The 23,110-nt window shown below is 46.6% G+C and overlaps 1 protein-coding gene across 6 annotated transcripts in view; it reads right to left on the reverse strand.

Annotated features, from left to right (window-relative positions):
- Nlrc5 (NLR family CARD domain containing 5) overlaps positions 1-23,110 on the reverse strand; it is an 85,179-nt gene that overhangs the window by 52,345 nt on the left and 9,724 nt on the right. The window contains exons 2-8 of one of the 6 annotated variants that reach the window (XM_052167146.1): positions 18,582-18,657; positions 11,504-11,716; positions 11,300-11,351; positions 8,854-8,966; positions 2,152-2,455; positions 989-1,048; positions 334-402 (exon numbers count right to left, since the gene is read on the reverse strand). In XM_052167146.1, coding sequence (XP_052023106.1) covers positions 334-402; positions 989-1,048; positions 2,152-2,443 — 421 coding nt within the window. In that variant the 5' untranslated portion in view covers positions 2,444-2,455; positions 8,854-8,966; positions 11,300-11,351; positions 11,504-11,716; positions 18,582-18,657. Of the gene's footprint in view, positions 1-333; positions 403-988; positions 1,049-2,151; positions 2,456-3,557; positions 3,657-8,853; positions 8,967-11,299; positions 11,352-11,503; positions 11,717-18,581; positions 18,658-23,110 lie in introns of all 6 variants that reach the window. The other 5 variants (XM_052167149.1, XM_052167148.1, XM_052167147.1 and 2 more) reach the window with 5 other exon arrangements.

A 23,110-nucleotide genomic window follows, 5' to 3' on the forward strand; every position in this document is an offset into this window, starting at 1 on the left:
CTGTGTCTCCATGGGCCTCCTGCCTGGAGGTTCTCCAAGACCTTCAGACCCTCCATCCTCTCTCACCCCCAACATACACTGAGACCCAGGTCTGAGGTCACAGAGCTCACATCAGTTACCACCCTCATGCTCCCACAACCTTGAGGGACAATTTGAAAGAGCCTTGAAATATCCCATCTCCTTCTCTGCTCATTCAGGACCTACAGTCTTTCTCTCTTGGAGCCATAGAGAACAAACTTCTGGGCCTTTTCAGCCACGGGCCAAGGCCCAGAATTTGTGAACAACCTCAAGGCAACTGTATCCTATGCTAGGGTTTCTACCCCCATCACCCACCTAGCTGCTGCTTCTTGCTGTTCTTCCGACGGGGTGAGGACCCATAGCTCTGAAAAGGACGTTTGACACCTAGAGAGAAAAAAGGTCATGAGGGAGAAAATGGGGACCCGGGCAACACCTTTGGGTGTTCCACAAGTGGGACCAGGCAGAGAAGTATGAGACACCCCGGGTTGGCGAGACGCTATTCCTATACTCCAGGCTCTAAGCTGGCCCACAGCAGGGCATCATGGACACCATGTCCATTAGGGAAGGCACAGGTTCTATGAGACTGAAGCTTCCAATTAGTTGAGCCTGCAACTGGTCCTTGTCTATATTCATCAAAATCGCGACATGATACCCGTCTTCCTGTAGTTCTGTGAGGTGGGGACAGAGGCATGAGAACAGGCTCCCTAGGTGACAGCTGACAAGGGATCTGGCAGGGTGAGACTAGCCGTATTCAATCTCTTCTGGAGCATCAAATCATATCCCTGCTTTAAAGGCAGTGCAACAGGTCTTAAAAGTCACAGGGATGAAACGAGGCTTGGTCCATGTGTAGAGCAGAGTCACTAACCGCCACTAACTTAGGGTGGAGACATGGTGGTCACTAACTGCCACTAACTTAGGGTGAAGACCAAGCAGCTCAACTGGAACCCCAAACCCTAGCCCTGAATCTTACCATGGTGCAGCTGAGGTCCAGCACAGTTCTCTTCACCTGCTCCTAGCTGCTTAGAGAACTCTGTAAGACAAAGCAGGACATTTTCCATTGAGGATGTGGGGTACTGTGTCTTGAGGGTATTGGGTACCTGGGTAGCTCTGGGTGGTGTGTGCTCTGGGAACAACCAGAGGTTCCATGGATATAAAACTGATGCCCAGTCATCTGCCAGGGAAGCAGGCGGTGCACTCTGCGGGCAGCAAGGGGCAGAAGTATATATGTATATACGCAAGTGCACAGGTCAGCGAGGATGTTTGTCTGCACACAGCACCTCCACCATGCGGTGAGCCGCCGCAACTGGCTCTGGGACAGCTGTGAAGGTGGCTGGGGGTGAGGGGCGGCGACACCCCTGGCATTCACAGTGCTCACCGAATCCTGGGGCTGAGGGAGACAGACACCTGTCATTCAGCTTGCTCTCCACCGCTTTTTGGGGTGTGTGTGGGGGGCACGGAACCTGGGCTTCCCCTCCCACGGTGACCACTCTTCCCCACCCCTGTCACCTTTCTCCTTCTGGGGGAAGGAGGGGGGGGACGTGAAAGACTGTCCTCAGTGCGTCCTACCCCGGGGGCATCGTTGTGCGCAGGGGTGGGGTGGGGTGGGGTGGAGGGGGAGGGCCGGCTGAGTGGTGATGTGTTGGCTACTCACCCACCCGTCTTGAAATACTGATTAATCTGTGTGTATGTGTTCACACGCATGTGTGTTCACACGCATGTGTGTTCACACGCATGTGTGTGCTGTCTGCTTATGTATGTATGTATGCTCCTCCCACCTCTATTAGACTGGTAGAGCTCATGGCTGAGTCCCCACTTTTTTTGTTTTGTTTTGTTTTGTTTTGTTTTGAGACAGGGTTTCTCTGTATAGCCCTGGCTATCCTGGAACTCACTCTGTAGACCAGGCTGGCCTCGAACTCAAAAATCTGCCTGCCTCTGCCTCCCAAGTGCTGGGATTAAAGGCGTGCGCCACTACTGCCCAGCCCCACTTTTTAATCTAAGGACTCCTTGTCCCTTAGTATCCTGTCTGCTCCTCAGTCTTATGGTCCATCGACCAGATGGATCAGCGTGGGTTCTGAAGCTCTTCAGGCCACAAGGCTGTGCTGGCAGCCTTGGGTGTCCCATGTGAGCCCTTACCCTCTCTTTGGCCCCAGATGCTCAGGAGTGGTACCTCCAGCTCCAGAGGCACATCCAGCTCGATGCACAGAGTAGAGATGAAGGACTCCCAGGTGGCCAGGCCATGGGCGAACAGCCTGTTGAGCTGACGGTGAGTGACCTCGGGGTTGGGGGCCTCATGGCTGCAGTCCAGGTCCAAGGTAGGGAGGAAGAACCTAACCTTGGCACTCAGCCATTCTGGGTGTTTGCTCAGCAGTCTCACAAGCCGGGCCCACAGGTTCTCATTGCCCAGTCGGAAGCTCTCGGAGTCCATCAGAAGCTGGCCCTGCAGAGGTGAAGGCAAACGGGTGAACTGGGGATAGGGGGCGGGCAGGCTGAAGTAAGTGGCCTGGGAGGATTTATGTGATGTTAGCTGTCAACCCAACAAAATCTAGAATCATCTGGGAGACGAGCCTCTGGCTGAACTTGTAGGGGATTATCTGCACTACATAATTGATGTGGAAAGATGCATCTTGGCTGTGGATAGCACAATTCCCCGGGCAGGAGATCCTGGACCGTATGAAGTGAAGGAAGGGATCTGGGCACTTGTATGTATCACTCTGGGCTTTCTGACAGTGGATTCAATGTAACTGGCAGCCAGTGTAACTGCAGCCACATTGACTTCCCATGTGATGGACCACACCCTTGAGCTGGGAGCCAGAAGACTCCTTTCTCTATTGTTAGTGTATTCTATTAAAGCAACAGAAAAGTAACTTGACCTCCACCGTGTGTGGATGTATCTCCTCACTATTAACTTCAGAGAAGGGCCTGATTCCAATCCTTAACTATACTCTGGCTAAGCAGAATGCACTGTCAACTCATCAATAGGATGCTATTTCCATGAACCATACGCACTGCTTTCAGTCTGGGTTAACTTCAGGACAAAGTCATCTAGCCATCCCCTAATATCATCCTTCCTTCCTTTCTTGGTACTATAACGCCCAACTATTCCCTGATCATCCAGAATAAACTTGATCCCCAGTTAGATGCAGCCACATCGTGGGGGGATTGGCCCATGGGATGCAAGTAAAATGTCATCTGCCTTCCTTTTCTTCTTCCTGGTGACTGGAATGACAACAGGGTAGCTAGCTCTTGGGCAGCTATGTTGGGTCATGAGGTAGAAGCCAGGGCTGAGTAATGTGTGGGTAAAGCTGTTTCTCTTCCCTGGAATCTGTGAGTTTAGCCTTCTATTATATGACTGAGAGATATGTTTCTATTTGACTCAAAATGCATTTAAGGATTTCTGCTTATAGTGGACTGAAGTCTTAACTAACACAAAACATCTGCCTTCTCTCTCTCTAAGCTAATCTCTTTCCAAAGATTTCATTTTATTTTTTATTTTTATGTGTATGTGTTTGTGTGACTGAATGCCACATGTGTGTGGGCACCTGCACAGGCCAGAAGAAGTCACTGGATTCTTTGGAGCTGGAGTTCTGAAGCAGTTCTCAGCTGTCTGATGTGGAGGCTCAGTTCTAAACCTGGGACCTCTAGAAAAGCAACAAGAAGTCTTAACTGCTGAACCATCTCTCCAGCCTGATTCTCCCCCTGGAGACTGAAGCTCACCAAAAACCTGCTGGGAAGAGTTCCAGTAGAAGGCAGAGGGCATTTACAGAGCCAAAGCCTAAGGTGACAGGAGATATTTGTGAGTTAGTAATCCCGCAGGCGGCAGGAAGCCATCATGGATGTATAATTTTTTTTGTACTGTTCACGAACAGTTCTGAAAATGTTCCTGGCACAATTATTTATAATAATTAAAAACCAGAGGCAACATGAATAGCAAACAGTTGGGGTAGGTTAATTAGATGGTTGTCTACATATACTGGGATAAAATGCTTTTCAGTATATTTTTCCATCAACAGTGGCAATACTTAGAAAATATACACTGTGTTAGGCATGGTACTCTCTGGGTGTACTATAGGCTAGCCAATCCTCACATCTGCAGAAATATCATCTCTAACTCTAGAGAGTGGGAGGCTCACCCTTGAGCTGGCCTTGCTACATCCATTGTATATCCTGTGCATGTGGTGAGGGGTGCTGGCTGACTGGGATTATATTCCAGTTCCTTCCAGTCCCTCTCCTCCATCAGACTTCTAGCATTATATCTGCATAGACACAGACCTTAGAGACTTCTAGCGTTGTCTCTGCATAGACACAGGCCTTATAAGTCATGCAATGTGCTCGGGTCCATGATCCTTAGGCTGGGCCACTGTCCCTGGAGACTGAATGACTCAGGTCAAGAAAAGAGATAGAAGAGCCCAAGGTCAAAAACCAAAGTCATGGGGCTGAGCTGGGGGTCAGAGCTATGATTTCTTAGCTCCCAAGTCAGTAGAGTTCCAAAGCCGTGGATCCTCAGGTAGCATGAGACAAAGGCTTTGTGTGATTTTTGGCCCTAAGGTTGTATCCACTTGGGATGGCTTCCTTATTGGGTTATGCTGTCTGAGAACCAGGTTGCCTGGAAAGGACTCACTCAGGGCATCGAGTGACAGATGAAAAGGAGGGGCGTGATAGGTTATTTCTCCGCTGGTGAAATGAGCCAATTCAAGCCAGATTAGAATATATTAAAAGCAGGTTTATTGAGAAGCTGGTCTCAGGTGAATTCATTGGCCCCAAGGATTGAGGCTAAGGGAGTTGCCATAGGGGCAGGAGGTGGAGAGAAAGAGAGAAAGGTTCATGCAAAGAAGAGATGAAGAGAACAAGAGCAAAATGTCTGGATTCTATAGGGAGGAGCCTCTGGGAGGAAGGGCTGGAAAGTTCAGTGGTGAGGCCAGGGTATGCCAGGTAGGGACTGAGGGATGCTGGGAGAACCTGGGGGCCGGGTCTGCTTTGATATGTAAAATATATAAAATATACACCTCAGTCCCTTGTGGGTGGGGGGGTCTGAAACCAGTCTGGACAGGTGACACCGGTGTGGCTTCTTATCCTTTCTTCAGCCTCTCATGGAACCTTGGTTTCCCCATAAGTGTCTTGGAATAAGACACCAAGCTCTTTGTTTTTTTTGTCACCAAAAAAGATTTGTTTTAATCAACTTAAGCTTGGCCTGAGCGGTGGCAGTGGTGGCGGCGGCAGCAGCCATACTAAGACAAAACACCAGAGATGTCACCAATATGAGTCAAAGGACAGTGAGCTGCATTGTGGTGGCGGTTGTGGGCAGCCACAGAGACACATCCTCCATCAGGGACAAATCAGAGTTAGCCCTGGGCAGGGGACTGTCAAGGGGAAGGGAGCCCTAGGAGAAAGCAGACACAGGGGGTGTGTCTCAGGGAGAATGGTGGGTAACAGGGCCAGGTGGCCGCCTGACACCAAGCTCTTAAACAAGCATTGCTGGGACACAGGGTGTACCTGGTCATTATATGACATGGTGACTTCTGTGAAAAACAGCCTTGGGGACAGTATTTCAGCAAAAGACCCAGGGCCCAGAGCCAGGAGATGATCACAGGCCAAGTTTATGACTAACTCTCCTTGGTGGGCCTCGGGGACATGTACAAATGCCCAGCTCGCCTTTCTCTGGGCCCTCGATGGTGTCACAGAACCCCAACCGCTTGCATTCAGGTGTGGCTGTGAAATTCCTTTTGTCTGGCGAAATACATTTAAAAACTGACATAGGTCACGTCTGTACAGATGTTTCCAGAGCCAATATGGGAGTCACCCTGATCTCTTCTCCCCTGTGGTATTTTGGGTCATGGCTACTCCTTTAGCCTGAGTCTGGGCCAGAGGACAAGGTGGACCAGAGCTTCCACCCCACCCCCCACCCTCGTTCAAACATCAGGAAAGCAAACCCAGGAAACGTCGCTTTGGGGGCTATTTGTTACCACAGCAAAACCTAGCTGACACACTTAGTGTGACCTTGAGCTAGTTTCTCCCCTGACTGTTGTAGGGGAGTGGAGGAAGACTTGGGTGAGTGTGTCTTATTGATGTGAGCAAGGTTATGGCAAATGCCCCAATCCTGAGACTTATTGCCTCTAGTGGGAGTATGGATGTGTAAATGCAGGGGCCCCAGTTTCCACCCTGGATGTTCATAGCCTGGGACAGCTCCACTACAGTGATCTCCCACTGGGCCCAGCTAGCCCCTCCCCTTGTGTTATATCTTATAAGTCTAGACAAGTTCCTGATAGCACAGTAGGTACCCTCCACACACATGATCCCTACTTTTCTCAGTGTATCTATTGTTTCTTCATTCCTGCTCTGCCCCAGATTTCCAGGACCAAGCTGTATAAGACACAGCAAGATGTGCCTCAGTCATGCCATTTATAAATGGGTAGAGCAGAAGCTCAATGTTCTTCAAATGTTCTGTGCCAATAATTTTCATTCTCGTGCTCAATAGTCTTCAAAAGTCAAGTTGGTTAGGTCTGGATAACCCAGTTAAGACAAGTGACAGCACCCAAAAGGACTAAGTGCCCTCGGCCAGGTGTTACAACCAGTAAAAGCAGACGCCAGTACTCAACTCTCCCTAGGGGTACTTAGATGGGTGTTATACTTGAAGTATTGTTATGAATGTTTATGTACCACAACTGGACAATGTGTAGAGAATGAGAGACTTGAAACTCTCAGCTCTAAATGGGGACAACACCATCACACCTCTCCTCTCAAGGCTCAGGAAACTATGCTAAAGGGGAGGTAGGGTTTTTTTGTTTGTTTGTTTGGTTGGTTGGTTTTGTTTATTTTTTGCACTGTTTGTCTTACTGATTTTTGTTTGTTTCGTTTTTTTCATTTTTGTGGTCTTTTTTATTTTTGAAGAGAGAGAGAGAGAGAGAGAGAAAGGACAGAGAGAAAGAAGAGGGAGAGAAAGAGAACACGAAATTGGGTAAGTAGGGAGGTGGGGAGGGTCTGGGAGGAATTGGGGAAGGGAAAACATGATCAGAATATACATGAAAAAATTAATTGAAAAAGGAGGAAAAAAAGAAATGTCAATGTTTGGTCTTCACATTTACTTTCAAATAAGCTAAGTGAATGGGGAGCCTGACTGACCGTCAGACCCTCCCTCGTGCCTGTCACTTTGAGTGGGGACCTGACCACTGGGCAGCCCTTCTCTTGGCAACCAGCAGGATTGCCATTGGGTTGCCTGAAAACTCCACAGCCCTCTGGAGAGCAGTGGCGTCTGTCTGCTGGTTGTAAGAGGCCCGACTCCAGGAGGCCCTGCCTCAGTTGCTTCCACAGTCCTTTGTCTTGCTGCCTCTGATGGAGGCTATCTCTGTCCCTAGCCTGCCGGGAACTCTTCAGCAGTGTTCGCCCCTCCTGTTGCAGACTCTTGTTTTCTTCAAGACTGCGGCTGCGGCTGCCGCCACCTCCACCTCGGCCTGGCTGGCTGCCATACTACCAGCCCAGGCCTCCACACCGACGATAACCACCACAGTAGGCAAGAAAGGAGCTCTCCTGAGAAGCCTTTTATTGAGTACCAGGACGGCATGAGATAGAGTCTCCCTGCTGACTCAAATGGTAAGAACAAGCCACTCTAAATGGGTAGATTAGAAACTTGAAGCTCCTTGAGACAATCTGTGCCAAAGACTTTCATTCTCCTGCTGAATGGTGGCCAAGGGGCAAGTGTGTTGAGTCTGGATACTCAAGGTCAAGAATGATAACACTGGTATCCATATAGTCTGAAGGTCTGGGGCTCAGGGGTTATAACACTAGTAATAGACAGGTGTCTTACACTTTGAGACCCAACACCATCCATATCTGTCCCAGCTGCTGCAGAGGGCTGAGGGCCTCACAAGCTGCTTAGTACCCAGTAACCAAGCCCAAAGCCAAAGCCTCTACTCCAATACATAGAACTCCAAGTCTCTGGCTTCCAGTGCTATGGTTCTCAGGACTTGGACCTGTAAGCTCTGTGTTTGTCAGCCCTGCCCAGATTTTTGGCACTCCAGGAGCCAGGACTAGAAGGCTTCTGTAGTAAGAATTTTGCAATTAAAAAAAAAAGGAAAGAAAAAGAAACAGAGAAATGTTATGGGAATATGTTTTTGTGTAGTATATAATCATTTCATGGGATATGGGGCTGCTTCACAACAGCTGACTATGATTTGCCTCGTGCTCTGGCAGGGGTGTGGTTTTGCCAGCTGCAGACAGTTTCTGTGAGTATGTGACATTTAGAATTTTGGAGACTTCAGAGGATATATAAATGCTAGGGCCCTGAGAGGCAAGGTTGCTGTTGGCTGCAGTTAAGTAGTCGTGTGTAAAAAAGGAAACAAGAAGAGGAGGAGGGAGAGGAGGAAGAGAAAAGAAAAAGGAGGAGGAGGAGGAGGAAAAAACAGAAAAAATTAAATATCCTGCTGGTGAAGATCAAGCTTGCCCCGAGGAACTCGATTCCCCTAATCAGCAGGAAGTAGTCTAATAATAACACCACCCTCTTTCCCCTCCAGCCTTTCTTCTCTCTTATCTAGGGCTAAGCGGTTAAAAGGGAAGAAGGAAAAGGGTGGAAAAGGGTGGAAGAGAGAAAGGAACCCACAAAGTAGTAAGTTCCAGCTACAGAATCTCTTGTCCACTCTTGGTTTCCATCTACAACAGCAAAAGAGTATAGCTGACCAGTGACACAGGGAAGTGGGGTTGGGAGTCGTGACCACGGGGGCGGGGGGGGGGGAGAGGGAGAGGGAGAGGGAGAGGGAGAGGGAGAGGGAGAGGGAGAGGGAGAGGGAGAGGAGAGAGAGAAATAGATGGGAGGAAAAAAAGAGAAAGGGAGGAAAACCCACTTACCTGGCTTCTTGGATCCTGATAGATGGTCTGGTGTCCCCATGTAGAGGGTCTCCTGAGTGTGTGGACTTTGTCCTCTGATCCTCAGTTTATGGGCTGTTTCTATGGCTCAGGTCCTAAAGGAAGAGAAAATAAGGTGCTCTCCCCCTCTTCTACTCTTCCTCTTGAGAGCACTCAAGAGGAATGATGCTGTGTCCAGGACTGCACTCAAGCTGCCTCAGAGGTCACTTGACCCTCAAAGGTCCTTTACCTTCACAGACCAATCAAGTTCTTCCCAACCAAGTTCTGTATGTTCCTGGAATTGGCACAGCCCAGCCATTCCGCAGCCATCTTGCCAAACTAGGAACATAGGATGACTGCCCCTACCTCCTTTAACTAAGAGCCTGAGTGTCATAATTCCACAGTGGGATCCAGCTTATTCATTTGCACAAAAGTGGAAAAATCCTAACCACAAATGCCAGTCTCTGTCCTCATCCACAAAGTCTCCAGGAGGTCCACACTGGAAGCCGCCTTTCTTAATAGTTTGAAGCTTTTCTTTCGAGTTTTTTTTTTTTTTTTTTAATCAGCAAAAAGTGCTGGGCATGCATATGTGTAATCCTAGCACTTGCAAGGTGAAAGCAGAAGGGTTAGGAGTTGAAGAATATCTTCACTTCCAGAGTGAGTTCAAGGTCAGCCTGGCCTACATAAGACCCTGTCTAAAGGAAGAGGAGCAGCGGGGTGAAGCCAGAGAGGTAGCGAACCTTTCCGTGATACAAAGTTAATGTTCTCCACAGTGCACTTGGTACAAGAGTACCAGGAGATTCAGAGATGTAAGGGAGTTGTGCGGTGGCACAAATGTATCTACCAGAAGATACAGGAAGTCACTGTATCTTTCTACCCTGATGAAAACATAGCAAGGGGCTCTAAACCTTCACTGGATGAACTGGCACCCAGATTGGGGGATTCCCAGTGAAGCAATAATTAACACCCCGACTGTGATATTCTGTTACAGCAGTTTGAAGTGACTAAGACACACCTGCCTGTGACCACAGAATGCAGAAGAAAAAAAAAATCTCTATGTTTATATGCAGGCAGAAGGCAATGCCACTTAAAGTCGACTCAAACACCCCAGAGATGTGAGGGTGGGAACAGTCATTTGGAGAAATAAGCAAACATGATGTGTGGCAATAGGGTGCAAATATTACAGCATGAGGCATTTTCAGTTAGAATCAAATCATTAAGGGCTCAGGCTGCAGGTTAGTATACATCATGTATGCATGGATTTAGCAAGCACAAGACCCTGGGGTCAATCCACAGGAACACACAAGACAGAAAAACTGAAGGCAATTTTATCAAAAGGCCATTTGAGGGATAGGCAGGTGAGCATGTAGAGAATACTTCCAAATATAGTAAAGCAACCTCTAGAGTAGCCAACACTGTATGGACCTTGGGTTAAAACAGAAAAAAAAATGATGAAAAGAATGGAATAGAGGCCCAAATGAGCTTCCTGTTCACACAAAACTCACAAATCACTGGTATTTTCCAACACATCCAGTTAAAGTACTATTAATAAAATTTTATTTTGCTTTTTATTTGTGTATGTGGTGTGTGTGTGTGTGTGTACATGCACATGCCTGTGGGGTGCTCTTGGAGGTCAGAAGAGGGCATCAGATCCCTTGGAGCCTGAGTTGTAGGCATTACTGAGCTTCTCAATATGAGTTTTGGAAACTTAACTCAAATCCTCTACAAGAATACCAAGTGCTTTTAAACACAGGGTCATTGCTAGTCCCTAAATAATTATTTTTAATTGTTTTTTTAAATGTATTGTGTGGGACTGAGGAGATGGCTCAGCAGGCAAAGGTGCTTGTCACACACCTTGGTTTGATTTCCAGAGCCCGTGTAAAACTGGAAGGAGAAAACTGACTATACAAAGTTTTCCTCTGATCTCCACGTTACCACCACGGCACCCACATGCTTACGTCAAACACACACACACACATGTACATTGTCTCTTTCTCTCACTTGCTCATGCATGCCCCCTCTCTCTAATAAACAAACAAACAGTTTTTAAAATTGCTTGTAACTTAAAATCTAGGAGCATAGCATTTCATACCATACATAAGGAAACTGATGGACTCTGTTGATTGGGATTTGGAGGAACTGGAAACCTCAGTTTTGGCTGGCAGGAATGATACAGCTACTTTAGAAACTAGTTTGGAAGTTCATCAGAAACCTGGCTATGCCATTCCTAGGTCTAGACCCAAGAGCTATGAAAACACTGCCCACACACAACTGGTCCCTGGGTGTTCAGACTGGATTGCTCATTTTCATTCTGAGATGCTCCACACCTCAATAAAGTTACTGGAAATAGGTTATATAAACAAATATGTTACAATAAAACATTGCTTACCATCCACTAAGTTTCCTATTTGTGGGGGGGAAAGACAATGATAAAATGAAAGCAACACACTGGAAAAGGTGTTGTATGTGACTCAGCTGATCTTCCTGGTAGAACAATGATCCTAATAAAACATGGAAAGATGACAACTACACAGAGAATATGGCAAAGGACATAATTACAGGATTGAGGGAGAAAACAAATACATGTGTGTGTTATATTTATGAAGAGGAGATTAAGAGTACTCCAGGGAAAAGCTCAGTAAGGTATCCTTACATGTAAATGACCATGCTCCCATAGTCACATGATCACAGATCCCTGGGGTTATTGATACTCCTCGAGTGGCTGAGAAAACTTTCCTTTTCTCTATTGATGGGTGAGTCTTGTGGCTTCTTTTTATGGATGATGTCATAAAAACCCTGTAGCTCCTCCCAGGTCTCCGGCTTCGTCTGCATGCACTTGATCCACATCTGACCACCTACACATCAGCTGGAGGGCAAGGATTGAATTTGTCTCCTTAGCCAAGGGAGGCTGGGAGTTTATATGTAAACATCCTACTCCCTTCTCATTAGGTAGGCTCCCATGACCCATAGTACTTACTCAGTGACACACCCCTGGGATGCCTGGCCTCCCCCATCTCCATTTTCTGTCCCCATAGTGCGTGTCCCCATAGGATCATCTCGTAAATGAATGAGCTATGTTTGTCTCCAGGTTAGCTTATGAAGGAATCTGAACCACAACGGGACTCCAGCAGCATGGATAAGACAAATGCCCTTCCACTTAGCATTTGCTTTGTAGTGCTAACCACTGTGAGATACAGCAGCATATGTGGTATACAAAAAGTTAAATGTCATTAGCGACTTACAACTATTTAGAGGTAAAGGGTATACAGACTGTCCTGTAAAAGGTTTGAACTATCCTTGGCACATAGTAACAGGACTCTCAGGGACAGAGACAGGAAATGCTCAGGAGCTGGCCCTCAAGGTGGATATTTACAATGTGTGTCATTCAGCTGGGAGCAGGGGAAGAGGCTTAATAGTGTGTTTGCCCAAATTCAAGGGATTGCAATCCAGGTTGTCAAAATTCCAGTATACAACGAGACAGGGAGTGCCCAGGTGGGGGGGCAGTGTCTATCAACAGGAGATGAATTATGATGCACACATATGATGCAGCTATCAGAAAGGCAATGGCTAAATAGGTCATGATATGATTCCAAACATGCTACTAAAGAAATATAAAATTTAAAAAGCTTTGACCTCATAGACTTCAGTACTGATGCTCTACTAAGCCAGCATACTTTTTTATTTTCTTTTTTGGTTTTTCAAGACAGGGTTTCTCTGTATTGCCCTGGCTGTCCAGGAACTCACTCTGTAGACCAGGATGGCCTTGAACTCAGAAATCCGCCTACCTCTGCCTCCCAAGTGCTGGGATTAAAGGCGTGCACCACCACTGCCCCGCTAAACCAGCATACTTTCTAACTGCATCCTAAGTATGCATCCTTAGACCCCACAGATGAATGTAGCTTTTGCCAATAATCGAAGAGACAACGTATCCTTTATAGCAGATAGAGACCATTAGACAAGTGTTCACAATGTATAAAACTGTAGATACCCAGACCTAATTGACACATCTACAGCACAACTCCCACACCGAAGGCTCTGAAAACATTGTGGAAGAAGAGTGTGGGGGTTTAAATGAGGATGCTTCCCATTATGTGTTTGAATGCTTGGTTACTAGTTAGCGGAACTGTTTAGAAAGGATTACAAGGCACAACATTGTGTCATTGGGGGTGGGCTTTGAAGTTTCAAAGGTCCATTCCAAACCCAGCCGCTTGCCTGCCTGCCTCTCCCCCATCTCTGTGTCTGCCTATCTCTGTCTTTGCCTCTATATCTTTCCCTGCAGATCATCATGTAAAGCTTTCACTCTCTCTAAAACTATAAGGAAGCCTCCACAATTAAATGCTGTAGTCTTAAATTCTTTTATTGTCCTATTTTAATATGAGTTCTTAAACACTTTAGCCTCCCTTCTAGCCCACCAACAGCCAGAGGTGGTAGAAAAGAAAGGTTATTAGCCATCTGGGAAAGTGAACCTGTTTAGAAATGTTTCTTTGGAGCAAATCTCATCTGCTTTGTCAGGAAACCTGCTTTGTTCAGGAGTCAGCAGTGGCAGCTCGATCCACTCCCAAACACTTTACGAATATACCAGCAGTCTAGTTTGGTAATGTTGGGATAGCAAATATGAATCAGCAGTGGTGGCATGACCCAGCAGAAACAGTCAGGCCTCAGCTGAATCAACAAGAGTCAGCAGGAGGGCCAAGACCAGCAGGGACACTAGAAGTTCTTGACTGTGCCTCTCTCAGCAAATACGTGAGACCAAAATGCACTGTAAAGCTAGGTACGTAAGCAAGACCCTATTACTGTCTGTTGGGTCTTATTTATATTCCCTCAAAGCATCACGTGTCCTCTGTGGGTCTTCCCTCACCACGTGAGTCTGTCTTAGCAAAATTCTATGTAAGTCTATATCAGCTGATATCAGTCTTACAATCTGCCAGAGTCCACAGAAGTGACAATAAGTCACCGCAACACCACCAGAAGCTTTTTGGTGCATTTCTCTCTATGGAGTTATAACAAACAGGAAGGCAAACCAATACATGTGTGATAATAGTGAAGAATCCTTCATCGTGAGTCCTTTCAGGTACTTGCTTTAGCAAAATATCCTTTCACCTGTGTCTACTTCAGCAAGACATCCCTTTACATGTCTGCCTTAGCAAAACATCCTTTCAACCTGTGTCTGCTTCAGTGAACGTTCTTTGACATAACTGACTTTCCAAAGAAACCACAAGTTTCCACCTCAAAATGTTTTCTTTTATAAGAATTTCCTTGGTCATGGTACCTCTCAACAGTAATAAATAGGTCAGTGACTAAAAGAGGAAGAAGGGTTGTAAGAGACAGAGGAACAGAAAGTCTTCTGAGACTGTATCTCCTAGAAATGGCAGAGAAGCTACACCTCAACAATGTGGCTACTGAACAAGACCTGAAGAAGTTACAGTACCAATAGATATGCTGATTCAGAAGGGGAAATCTCACAGGAACCTACCGTAGACAACTGTAGACAATTAAATGCCAAGAGCAGGAGTGTCCTGGTTTGAATGAAAATGACTCCCATAGTCTTTCTGGGAGGGGACTATTAGGAGATGTGGCCTTATTGGAGTGGGTGTGGCCTTGTTGGAGGATGTGTGTCACTGGAGGTGGACTTGGAGGTTTCAAATGCTCAAGTCAAGCCCAGTGTCAATTTCTCTTCTTGCTGCCTGTGGATCCAGATGTAGAATTCTCAGCTATTTCTCTTGCACCATGTCTGCCTGCATGCCATGCCACCATGTTTCCTGTCATGACAATAATGGACTAAACCTTTGAACTGCAAGCCAACCCCCATTAAATGTTTTCCTTTATAAGAGTTGCATGGTCATGCTGTCTTTTCACAGCAACAAAACCCTAACTAAGGCAGAAGTTGGGATGAGGGGCTGAGTATTGGTATGATTGGCCTGATCATGCTTTTGTTTGGAGGAATGTGGATTTTGGATTAGAAAAGCAGTTGAATGTTTTAAGGTGGACTTAATGGGTGATACTAGTAGAAGCATAGGAAACAGTGGGGCTGAGTGTGATTTGAACTGTGGGGTCTTGGCTCAAGAGGTTTCAGAGGAGGAGAATGTTAGAATGTGGCCTTAAGACTGTTCTTGTGATATTTTGATAAAAAATGTAGCTGCTTTCTGCCCTTGTCCCCCCAAAAAATATGCCTGAGGTTAAATTGAAAGTGATAGATTAGCAGCTTTGGCAGAGGAGATTTCTAGACAGCCTCATATTGACTGTGTTGCTTGGTGGTTATTAGGGGGTCACCCTTATTCAAATCTATAATGAAAAGGAGCAAGTTGAGCAGGGAAAAATAGAAAATGTACAGTTTGAGGAGAAAAGGGGCACCAGGAAGTGTAATGAAGCTATGTCCAGAGCTCACGGAGATAAACAGATTAAAAAAAAACCTGATGCCAAATTGAATAAAGGGAAAGGTGACGTCAGGGTGAGACCACACCCAGCTGAGCTTCAACTGTAAAAAGGCATTTTTAAAAAAAGCTTAGGGATGTTTGTAATGGCAGGCAGATTTTGAGTTTGCTGCCAGCCTGGTCTGCAGATTGAGTTCTAGGATGTTCAAACTTAGGCAGTTAAGGAAACCATCAAAAGCAGAAAGCTGGTAAAGATTATTTGAATGAGGAAGCCATGTTCCAGCCCAAGCAAGCAGCAGAACCTGGCAGCTCTGGCCATATGCTTCTGGCTCTAGAGTCAAGGATACAAGAAAGGGGTTACGGAATGCTCCTCCAGACTAAAGACAGCTGTGGAGGTCAGGTGTATGGCAGGGGTGTCCTTGCATGGAGGCCTAGAGAGGCCACCGCATGAAGCTGTGAAGCATTGATTGTCTTGGAGGCCAAAGAATGTTGGAGATGCCAGAGCTCGGTGATGCCTGCCAAGGAAAGCGGCTATCAGGGTAGAACCAGCCCCAGAGGAGGAAGTGTGTTGCAGTTAACGCAAACGAAAGGAGTTGGAGATCTGAGGAGTGTTTTGACATTAAACATGGAGATGCAGAGTTTGGAGTTTGCCCAGCTGGTTTTTGGACTTGCTTTTGTTCAGTATTTTCTCACCGTGCCCCCTTTGCTCCCCTGCAGAATGGTCATGTATATTCTGTGCCATTGTATGTTGGAAGTATGTGATCTATTCTTTGAATTTGATTTTATGTGGGATTAAAGTTAAGAGATTGCTTTGGGTTTCAGAAGAGACTTTGAACTTTAGACTGTTAAACATTGTTGAGACTCTGATAGACTATGGGGACTTTTTAGGTTGGACTGAATGCAGTTTTGCATTATGATATGGCTATAAGCGCATGAGGGACAGGGAGTGGAATGTGATTGTTTGAATATAAATAGCCCCCATGGGCTCAAAGGGAGTGGCACTATAGGAGATGTGGCCTTGTTGGAGCTGGTGTTGTCTTCTTAGAGTGGTCAATACAGGTTTCAAATGCTCAAGCCAGGGTTTTCCTTTATAAGAGTTGCTGTGGTCAAGGGTCTTTTCATAGCAATAAAACCCTAACTAAGACAGGGAGAATTGGGGATGAGCCCTGCAACTGGTTACCTAATACCAGATGGTCAGCCCTGAAATCATATACATACAAATAACACTAAATAAATCCAACAAGTTGCATTTATATATTCATGCATATATATGTGATGATAATAATTAAAGAAAAAGAGGCCATGAATTTCTTTTTTTGAGTCACAGTCTATGTAACTTCCTTGGTTATTGTGGTGGTTTGAATATGCTTGGCCCAGGGAGTGGCGCTATTAGGAGGTATGGCCTGGTTGGAGGAAGTGTGTCACTATGGAGGTAGGCTTTCTTTCTTTCTTTTTTTGTTTTTTTTGAGACAGGATTTCTCTGTGTAGCCCTGGCTGTCCTGGAACTCACTCTGTAGACCAGGCTGGCCTCGAACTCAGAAATCTGCCTGCCTCTGCCTCCCAAGTGCTGGGATTAAAGGTGTGCGCCACCACCACCCGGCTCAAGAATATACATTTCTTCAATGCATAAGGAAGGCTCATGATGTAAACACAGGAAAAGATTGGTGATGCTTATAAAACATAAAAATCCCCATTTTGAAATCCTAAAGTGAGAATGTGGAAGTGATGATGAAGATACAGATTTTCACTGACTGGGAATGAATATTAAAACCAAAAAGCAATTCAAACCTACCAAGAAAATACTTTATTCTACAACGATATGTCGAATATTTGCTCAACGCCAGACAAATGTCCTTTGGGATTACCTGTTTTAATTCTCAACACTCCATTTAAAATTATTTTTTTATTTCTCATCAAGATAATTTATTTTGAGTCTATGATGTACTTTGACCAAAAAACAAAGTGCAGATGGCTAATAAGGATGTGAAGCCTTGTTTAGCATCCTTCACCAGCAGAGAAATGCTAATTAAAACAGCACTGAAGCCAGCGCGGTGATGCACGCCTTTAATCTCAGCACTCAGGAGCAGAGGTGGGCGGAGCTCTGAGTTAAAGGCTAGCCTGGTCTACAGAGTTAGATCCAGGACAGCTAGGGCTACACAGAAATACTGTGAATAACACTGAAATTCTATCTGGCCATAGTCAAAATGGCTGTGTTTGGGAAAACAGGCCACAGAACAAGCAGGAACAGGAATGCCGAGGGCACTGCTGGTGGGGGTGTAGAGTGATGTAGCAACTGTGCTATCAGTCTGGAGGTGATACCGCTCCCACACACGTATACAAAGGATGCTAAGTCAACACACCGTAGAGACAGTTGCATATCTGTATTTATTAAACACTATATAAATAGCTGAGTCATGGGATCAGCATTGGAGTTGTACCAGCAAAGGAACAGAGAATCCTCCTTATATTCATCTTGATACCTCATATGGGTTTCAATATCCCAGGTCTCAAACCAAGCTCATGCTCACCCTTCTACACCAGCCTGCCCCTCTCTCACAGCCCGTGTGGCTTCACCGTCCAAGCACATTTCTTCACGACCTTTGCCTGCATTTGGCACCGCCATTTCTCAGCTGAATGTCTGTGCCATCCTGCCTGGTTTCCATTCTGCCTGACTTACAACCCTGCTCAGTCAAAATACAAGCAAGGATCCATCTTGATATGACCAAGTCAGCCTCTGAAGGTTGATTTCGAGTCAGGGTCGCCTTGAACTCACGACTCTCTTGCCTCAGCCTCCTGAGTAACTCGGGTTATAAGCACGCGTCCAAACCCCAACTTGATAACTTTAAATTGCTTCTCATTGTGGGGCTGGAGAGATGGCTCAATGGTTAAGAGCACTGGGTGCTCTTCCAGAGGACGCAGGATCAGTTACTAGTACCCACTGCCGGTGGTGCACACCCCCTGCAACCCCGATTTCTGGGGATTCAGCACCCTCTTTATCATTTTTCCTTTAACTTAGTTTGCTCCATTTATAATTGCTCTTTCTTTCATTTATTCAGTTTTTTTTTTGTTTTGTTTGTGGCAGATTCTCATTAAGAAGCCCAGGCTATCCTCACATCCAAGATCCTCCTGCCTCAGTTTCCTACACTGAGATCATAGGCATGTGCCCCACCCTGGCTCCTCTAAGTCAGAATCACCTTAAATCTTCACATTTAATGCAATTAACTTTATTGTGTCTTTTCCTCATCAGGTTCTCCAAATGCTGGTACTTGCTATTTCTTACGGATGTGAAAAAATGAGATCTTCCAATTATTATTTTGATCATTCATATTATAGTATACGATCTGATCATTTGATACTGACCTGGACTCCTGTCTGCCAGGCAGTAGCTGTGAGACTTCACGTGTTACTCAGCCTCTTGGAATCTCAATGCCATCATCTACAAAGTGGGAGATGCTCTAGGTCAGAGTCACAGGAGCAGAACCCAAGACAGAGCCTTATAAAAGTTGTTTATTAAGAGGGCCAAGGAACCAGGATAGGGTAGCTACAGAAGCTATGCATAAGAGTGTTTTGAGAGAAAGCCTGGCTTTTTATCAGGGTGTGGAAAACCGGTCCTTCCAGGAGATACAGGCTGATGGACATCTATGTCAGTCACAGTTTCCAGGCTGGGCTTACTAAGGGAAGGCAGGCACCAGGCACTTCTAGTGAAGCAAATCATCAGCTAAGGGTCATCTTTTGGAGACAGACACAGAAGTCAGCATCCTAGTGCCATGGATGTGACAAGAATAGGCAGTGTTTTATCTACCACTGGGTCAGAACGCCAGGCCCCAGGTCAGGCTGCCATGAGGCATGTCAAATCTGACATAGCATCTGCTGTGTGACACGGGTACCTGCCCATGCTAACGATTCTCACTGCCTGCTTTGTTATCTTCCCTGCTCCGCCCCACCCAGGTCCTGGGCTGGGTTTGAGAAAGGAAGGGAGGGATGTGAGAGGGCACAGGTGTGTATCACCGACTGATGCTACTGTTCCTCTGGCTTCTCTCACCCCAGGCTTGTATACGTGTGCATGAGCCGTGGGGTGGGAAACACAGCACCTTGTACCCTCATTTGATTAAGGGTGTTTCCACCCTCCTTTATTGTGCTAAGGATGCTCTTTAAAAGGTCAAGTTGTAAAGCCTTGACCCTGTGGTGCCTGCTGGAAAGAGGCAGTGAGAAGGAGCGCCGAAATGAAAGGCCCTCAAATGCTAACTTCAGGAACTGGAAGAATGCGGACCCGAGGTAGCCAGAAAGCCACCTCTAGTCACAGCTACAGTCACTCAGACAGAAGCTCCTCAGGACAGTAAGAGTTGCTGATGTTACTTTCTTAAGATTGAGCAGACAAGTCCTTACATGTTTGGGAACCCAGAGGTCAACCTTAGAACCCTCCATGCCAAGCTCAGCCTACAAAGAGTAAAGGCAGAGAACCTGGGGGGTTTCTGCCATCATTAGGATAGCTACTGCTGTTTGGACTCTGGGGAATCAAAGAGATGGGGCTGGAAGTGTCCTGGTTGTCAGGTGCATAGATGGGAAACTGAGGTTCTAAGAGTGGAAGGCCAGGAAGATGGGACCAGGTCTGTTGTCCAAGGCTCTTCCTCCCTTCATGGTCCCTGTGGTGAAGAGTGCCTGGTCTGTGTGTGTGTGTGTGTGTGTGTGTGTGTGTGTACCAGAAATCCTATTCCCCTTGGTCATGGAAGCAAGAGGAGCAGGTGAGAAACATCTTTGAGCCACACATTTAGTATGGTAACCCATTTGGTAGGGTAATGATGTGTGTAGGTGTGTGACTGTTCCCTTTAGAAAAGCAGCCTCAAGCCAAGCAGGCAGGCTGAGGCAGAAAAACATGAGTTTGAAGCCAGGGCTGGAGATGTAGCTGCCTGGTGCTTGCCTAGTATGTGCAAGGCCTTGGAATCAGTCTTTAAGGGTTGGGAGAAAAGGGAGAAGGAGTGGGGAAGGGAGAGAGAGGAAGGGGAGGAGAGAGGGAGGGAAGAAATGAGAGAGGGAGGGAGGGAGGGAGGGGAGGAAGAAGGGAGGGAGGCAGAGAACAACCTGAACTTCATAATACACTATATGAATAAAATCAAAACACTAAAATCAACCACCTAATCCAAAGATCCTGTGGTTAAACCATATGATCACAGTGCTTTTCAGGAGAGGTAAGTAGAAGCCCCATCCCCAAAGAAAAGAGCCTCTCAGGCCGTCTGCTTGAGCTTCAGAGCTGTAGGCAACAGACATTCCTCACTTCAAAACCCTCCGGTGGTTGTTGCCATCTGGAGAGATTGAAGGCCCCTGGGGAATCCAGATGCGCTCTCCTTTGGGACCAGGGTGCTGACTCCAGCCTGGCTGGAACAGATAGCTGGGGAGAGCTGGTCTCTACTACCAGTCCTGGGTTCTTGGGTCCATCATTCAGAAATGACTGGTGACCAGAGAGGCCCCTCACATGTTTCTGGGTGCTATAACCTCCTTGGTTCATCCAGACCAGATGTCCAAAACTTGTCTTCACATTTGACTTACACGGGGGACAGGATGTCCTTTAGCAAGTCCAGTGAACCATAAAGCAGCGTAATATTGAGGGTGGAGTTCAGTCAACTGCTTTTCTGGAAGATCTTGGAACAGCCACTACACCTACACATCTGGGTCATACATACTGTGTCAGATCATGAAGATACCAGCTCTCCAATCCTGGTACAAAGAAACTGGCTCTTTGTGCCTGTATCTGGCACTGTTTCTCCAGAAATCCATGTTCTGGTCATGCTGTGAGACCCCAAAGACCCTAGTGACTAAAAGATCATTTGGGCATCTATGTCCACATAAGGACCCCAAGGGTATCATTAAGGAAGATGTCTACCTTGGCCTCTCTGCTCTGTCTTCATACCTCAGGTCCTCACAAGTGGCTCTGTCAAGTTCTACCCTGCCAGCAGGACCCACAATGTCCCACACAAACAAAAATAAAATTAAAAATTTGGAAATCCCCTCCCCAGTTTCCTTTAGGAAGGGAAGTCAGCTTGACGAGAGGAGTCCAGCCCTGCTGTGGGAGGCTAGGCAGGGAACAGGGGAAGTTTCAGATGCTCGAGAAAGAGGAATGCACACCCAGGTGCGGGTTTGCTTGCAGAATTGCTCACTGACTTTAACATCTAGGCACACTGTGACATCTAAGTCTTAAAGCACGTCCATTCTTGGACCACACTGTTCAACTTGGCAGAGAGCAAGACCGTGCTAAATAGCTAGAGCACATGGGTCTGTGCACACTGTTTGTCATTCCCCAAGTTCTGTGTTGCAACCTTACCCCCAATGGTTGGGGGTGGCTTTTGGGGAGGCAGTTAGTTCACAAGGGTGGGGTTCTGCAAATAGGATTTGTTTCTGATTGAAGTGCCTAGCATACTTCACAGGGCTCGCTCCATCATACAAATATAAATAATAATAATAACAAGTTAGCAGTCTGCATTCCAGAAAAGAGACTTCATGTTGGCATCCCGGCCTTAGACTCTAGCCTCTTCGACAGTGACAAATTCTTGTGGCATATAAGCCACCTGGGCTACAGAATGTTGTCACAGTAGTCCAAATACACTCAGGCACCAGATTCCGCGCTAAGGAGATTCTCACAGTCATGTTTGGACGACCTAGACATCTACAATAAGGTCTTTATCGTGCCGTGGCAGTGCAGGTGTGAAAGTGGGAGGGGGCTGTGTTGCTGTTCTCAGGACTGAGCTAAGGTTTGCTGCCCTTGTGATCGGGCTAATCCTTCTGAAAGCAGTGCTTCATAGACACCTGGCTAAGAAGTTTCTCCATGACTAATCAGGATATGAGACACAGGAACTGAAAAGAGAACAATTTTCTTGCTTTATGATTTGATTTAGCTCAAAGTCTGGTCCCCAAGCCTCCTATGCTCACTCTGCAGACATCTTCTGGGTAAGCCCTTCGGTAGAGACTGACCTGTCCATCTCAGTGAGAGGATGTAAAACAGAGAGTGGTTTCTTTGCTCACACAAGACCCTGAGATCACTAATGCTCATGGGGATGGGCATGGCTCCATCCTTCTGCCCATGGGATGGGTTCTGGGGCACAGGGCTGCCTCTGGGCTATGCACAGCAGCAATCCATTGATACAATCTTCAAGATTTAGCAACATGGTCTCAAACATTTTAAAAATAAGGGCCAACCTCTCCCTTGAGAAGTCCTTCACAACCAGCCAGAGGAAGCGATCCTGTGTGTAGATGGACTTGAGGTCTGGCTGCTGAGGAATGGTCACTGTAACCACATCTATGCCTGGATGTCTGAGGGTGGATCTGTCTTTTCTGAGATGGAAATGCACTGAGACACTAAGTCACCTGCCACACCACCACTCAGAGGAGGCTGTAGCATCTCCACAGGGCTCTGGGCTGTGGAGACGGGTGATGACGTTGCCTGCCATGGCCCAGGGGTGCTGCTCCTTTGTAAAATCACATGCAAAAAACCCACACAGCAGAAGCAGTCACGAGCACAGAGGCAAACGGTGAACAATGCTCCCCCTCACTCTGCTCTCCCTTCTTCCCCTCCCCTTCCTCATCTTTGCCGTTTGCTTTGCCCCCTTCTGTCATCCTCCAGTCACCATAGGTCACCGTTCCCTTCTTCTCCTCTTCCACATGTTCCATGTGTCCCTTGTGAGAAGGCCTTTCTCCCACATCAGACTTCCCCAGGTCTTTCAGTATTAAAAGACCAAGTTTGTGAAACATGGATATGGCGGAGAAGGAGACACAAGTCAAGAACATGAGAAATCAAGGAAATTGAACATTGTAGAAGCTGGGGAAAGAATGCAAAAGTCCTGATGAAAGCCCACAATCAGATTATTGACAATTCATAATCATAATTAATGCTGCTGTCT

This window comes from Apodemus sylvaticus, chromosome 21, assembly GCF_947179515.1.
Source record: "Apodemus sylvaticus chromosome 21, mApoSyl1.1, whole genome shotgun sequence".
NCBI classification, from domain to species: domain Eukaryota; kingdom Metazoa; phylum Chordata; class Mammalia; order Rodentia; family Muridae; genus Apodemus; species Apodemus sylvaticus.